This window comes from Oryx dammah, unplaced genomic scaffold (assembly GCF_014754425.2).
Source record: "Oryx dammah isolate SB20612 unplaced genomic scaffold, SCBI_Odam_1.1 HiC_scaffold_15, whole genome shotgun sequence".
Lineage (NCBI taxonomy): Eukaryota > Metazoa > Chordata > Mammalia > Artiodactyla > Bovidae > Oryx > Oryx dammah.
In genome coordinates, this window is record NW_024070199.1 from 25,808,575 (window position 1) to 25,813,608 (window position 5,034).

The window sequence follows — 5,034 nt, forward strand, 5'->3', positions numbered from 1 at the left end:
CAGAATATAAAATTTATCAAAACATTTGGAATAATTGCATTGTCAATAATGGTGTTAATCATGATACTAATTTATTATCAGTGATTTAAAGAAAACTACTTTCATGCATCTTCACAAATACAGTATTTTTGAAGATGGATGAATCACTAGTCAATCACGAAAATAGTTTGTAAAAGGATTGATTCTGAGAATCAGGCTATCTAGCTGGTGGTCCCAGGTTTGAATTTTAAAACTTTAATTAATTAAAATAAATTTAAATTAAAAAAAGAAGCTATTGCATATCGGTACTGCTACAGTCCACAGAGTCACAAAAAGTCAGATGAGACTGAATGACTGACACTTTCACTTCTCAAAGCACTTTTACTTCTACTAACTCATTGAATCCTCCAAACAGTATTGTTAGAGAAGGTCTTTCACAGCTGAAAAACAGAGATACAGAGCATAACTATTTCTAACCTTATTTTAACCAATATTTGCTTTTGTTTACATGCAATTATAGCACTTCACCCATTGCACGTGGAAGTCCACTTGTATGGGCTGTGTAGCTATGCCCTGGGGGTTTTTAGTGTGTTTTGTCTTTACTAGGCCTGATTTTTCTAACTTGTGAAAGAAATATGTTGAAATCCCATGATGCTAAGTGATTTAATTACACATTAATTTTTCTACTTTCTTTCTAAATAGGAAGCACCCTTGGCTCCAGCCTACAAAGTAGAGTGTCCTTGTCCTAGAGCAGGTTGAGGTTTGGTGAATCTGAATTTCCAAGACTCTGAAATATTGAGAGAAGGTGCTCTCTGACCAGTATGACCTTCATCACCATCCATAGTGAAATGACCCAGCATAGAATGGTTGTGCTGAATATGAGCATCTGGTCCATTAATACAGTGATTTAAGGTCAGATTATGTGATGGAGACTGGAGGTGTCTGATGGTAGCTTCCTCCTGATCACACTGACCAAACCTGAGAAACTTCAGGGCTCTATGAAGGTGGTGATGGTTCCCAGTCTCTGAAAGGAGCCTCTCAGATCCATAGCTTGTCCTGAGACCTACCTGGAGCGACAACAAGCCTCTCAGATGTGTGGGACTCTTTCAGTGTGGGAGCACTGACCAGGGTCAAGATGTCTTGGGAAGCAGGGCAGTTACCTTGGGACCTTCATGCAAACACACACACAGGTGTGTGCGCACACACACACACACACACACACACACATGCAGCCACACAAAAAAACTGAGGAGACAGGTGCACCAGCTGTATTGATCAGTAACTGACCTCTGATAATTGTTGCTGTTCTTGAGCAGTGTCCTCAATTTGTGTGCATAAGACATAAAGAAAAAAGCATATTATCAACTTAGGTATATATAAATAGCTCACTATTCTACATCCAAGATCCAAGTTGAACATTCACTCTTTAAAAAGGTAAAAATCATGTTATATGTCAATTATATATGAATACAATTAGAGGAAAAAGTAAAATAAACATGTTGCAGAGAAATGACTTCATAGATCAAAATTTAAAATGTTTATCATAAATAAAAATTTTGTAATTTTTCAATTTCAAAAATATCCTTAAAACAAATTCCCCTAAGAAGTTTTGATAAAGTTTAATACTGAGAACTATATACATAAAATATTTCACACTGATAAAATCATATATTGCACTGCTGCTGCTAAGTCGCTTCAGTCATGTCTGACTCTGTGCAACCCCATAGACCCCGGCCCACCAGGCTCCCCCGTCCCTGGGATTCTCCAGGCAGGAACACTGGAGTGGGTTGCCATTTCCTTCTCCAAGGCATGAAAGTAAAAAGTGAAAGTGAAGTTGCTCAGTCATGTCCGACTTAGCGACCCCATGGACTGCAGCCCACCAGGCTCCTCCATCCATAGGATTTTCCAGTCAGGAGTACTGGAGTGGGGTGCCATTGTACTATACTATATTATATTTCTATGTTTCATTGTACTATTCTATTACTATATTTGTTAAATGAGCGAGTGTACATTACAGAGATTATTAGCTCTGCAAATACACTGCTTTGTCTTTAAGCTTCAACAGAGCTTTCTTCACTTCCTTGTTCCGCAGGGTGTAGACCACAGGATTCAGAAGGGGCGTCAGCACAGTGTAGAAAACAGCCACAATCCTGTCCATAGCCTCTTTGGAGCCTGGTCTCAGATAAATGAAAACACAAGGAACAAAGAAGCAAAGAACCACAGTGCAGTGGGAGGCACAGGTCTGGAAGGCTCTCCATCTTCCCTCTGAGGTGCGGATTTTCAGGATGGAATGGACGATGGACACGTAGGACAGCACTATCAGAAGAAAGCAGCCCGAGGCCACCACCCCAATGTTGACAAAGATCACCATCTCCACGGTGGACGTGTCTGCACAGGCCAGTTTGAGGATGGGTGGTGCATCGCAGAAGTAATGCTGGATCTGGTTGGGTCCACAGAAGGGCAAACGGAACGTCAGTGTGGTCTGGACAGCAGAGTGCACAGAGCCACTGAGCCACGTGGTTGTGGCCAGGATGGCACACGTCCTCCCATTCATTATACTGGCGTACCTGAGCGGGTAACTGATGGCCAGGAAGCGGTCATAGGACATGACGGTGTAGAGGAAGCACTCGGTGCTGCCCAGGAAGTGGAAGGAGTAGAGCTGGGCCACACAGCTGGGAAAGGAGACAGGACTGCCTTCTGGGGACACCACGGTCATCAGCATTTTGGGCACAGTGACCGTGGAGAACCACATGTCAATGAAGGACAAGTTGGTTAGGAAGTAGTACATGGGGGTGTGCAGGTGAGGATTCACTATAATCACCAGCAGGATGAGTAGGTTCCCCACCAAAGTGAGGACATAGATCACCAGGAAGATTCCAAAGAGGAGCGTGTCCAGCTCTGGTGCATGGGGAAGGCCCGTGAGGATGAACGTTGTCACTAGGCTCATGTTTGCCATTTTTCCAGGCTTTTGATCTCTCTTTCTCTCTATGGGAATATCAAGAGCATCCATCATTCAATTGAGAACTACTCTTTATATAGAAATTGCATTATACATGGTGAATAATTCTAAAGTTATACTCCACTTTATTACAAAACTTCTTTGTTTTTTCTTTTTAAATTTTATTTTTAATTGGGGGTTAATTACAATGTTGTGATTGTTTCTGCATAGAATACCTTCATTATCATCCTCTGTGCCTCTCTCTCTCTCTCACACACACACACACACAAATTGAGATATATATATATATACATATGCAGATGAAAGTACAAGAAATCCATTGCATATATTTATTGAGGCATCATTGTTATTGTTGTTCAGTCACTAAGTCGTGTCTGACTATTTGTGACCCCATGAACTGCAGCACGTGAAGCTTCCCTATCCTTCACCATCTCCCAGAGTGTGCTCAAACTCATGCCTATTGAGTCAATGATGCGATCCAACCATCTCATCTTCTGTCGTCCCCTTCTCCTCCTGCTGTCAATCTTTGTCGGCATCAGGGTCTTTTCCAGTGAGTTAGCTCTTTGCCTCAGGTGGCCAATGTATTGGAGCTTCAACTTCAGCATCATTCCTTCCAGTGAATACCACAAATTTAGTAGCATAAAGCAATTCAAATGACTGTCTTACAGTTTTTTGAGTAAGTTCAGAGCAGGTTAAGAATCTAAACTCCATCCAGAATCCCTACAACCTCCCATATGATCCAGAAAATGGCAACCCTCACAACACTGCTGGCCTCATGCTTGTCTTCTTTCAGATAGTTTTTCATGAGGCTCTGAGAACATAAACTTCATACGCGTTATCCCAACCACAGTCCCTGGGTAGGGACTGTTTTCTAATATACCGATACATATTACTATCTTAAATATATGTGTATTCTTTAGTGTTGGCTTTGTTAGAGATGATATTCCTCCCCCCATCTTCCACTCCTCATAAATCCAGGTGATACTCCCAGAAGAGAAGACAATTCTGTCAAGTATTTGATTCTTATTTAAAACTTACTACCTGTGACAAGAAAGAGAGAGCCAACATAAGAGAAAAGAACATATGCCAGCCTGAAGTCAAGAAAAGTTGGAATTGTGTACAATGGAAAGTGAGGCAGAAATGATGTTTGTAACAATGCAGTACTGTCGAGGTCAGCGTTATTATGAATTATTTTTTGAGGGAAGACTCACTAAGATAGGAGAATTGAGGATATCTACTTTTAGCAAAGCCTATACAAAATGATTCTGATCTGCAGACAGTGTGATTTAAGCTACATTAAAGCTACATTTTTCGTATAAGAGAATAAATAACTGAGTCAGAGTTACCCTATATATGTATAGACAGATATCAGAACTCAAAAAAGGGAACAAATGTATCTCTAAAGTTTCTACTGTACCAGTGGGATCCCATCACCAGCATAAATCACAAGCAGGTTAGATAACATACGAAAATTTTCATCAGGTGAATTGCAAGGTAGCCTGAGACCTAAGGCAGGAATATCATTGAGAGTGTGTATTTGACTTGTCCGTTCATGCAATAGCAACTTAGTCCCTATTCGTAGGTCCTTATTACTATTTCATACATACATCTATGTATTTATGTTGTGAACAATGCAGGGCTTAGTGGCACCAACTTCTCACCCAGCCCCCGCACAGTCAAAAATCCGTATAAAACTTTGACTTCCCAGAAACTTAATGACCAATAACCTACCACTAACCTTCCCTTACTGATACATAGCAATCAATTAACAAATATTTTGTATGTTATATGTACCATATACTATACTTGTATAATAAACTAAAGAAAAGAAAATATTATAAAGTAAATTATAAGAAAATACTCTTACTGTACTGTATTTATGGATACTGCAAGTTTATGTCAACTGTTTACAAAAGGAATCACCTGTTTTAGCACTATATTAATGTTGTCTTTTAGGATGGAAGACACTGTAGGTGTTACTCATATCACTAATATTAGACACCAAAATGAAAAGATTAGTGAAAAAGAAATTCACATTTATTTACAGCTATAACAATTCATGCATTGATAATGAAGATGTAGCTAAATGATTGCTT

At 39.9% G+C, this 5,034-nt stretch overlaps 1 protein-coding gene across 1 annotated transcript; it reads right to left on the bottom strand.

Moving 5' to 3' along the window:
* Positions 1 to 2,002: 2,002 nt before the first annotated feature.
* Positions 2,003 to 2,935, bottom strand: LOC120874875 (olfactory receptor 10G4-like). The gene has a single exon (XM_040256558.1). The coding sequence runs from the start codon at positions 2,933 to 2,935 to the stop codon at positions 2,003 to 2,005; it is 933 nt and encodes a 310-aa protein (XP_040112492.1).
* Between the last annotated feature and the right edge of the window lie 2,099 nt (positions 2,936 to 5,034).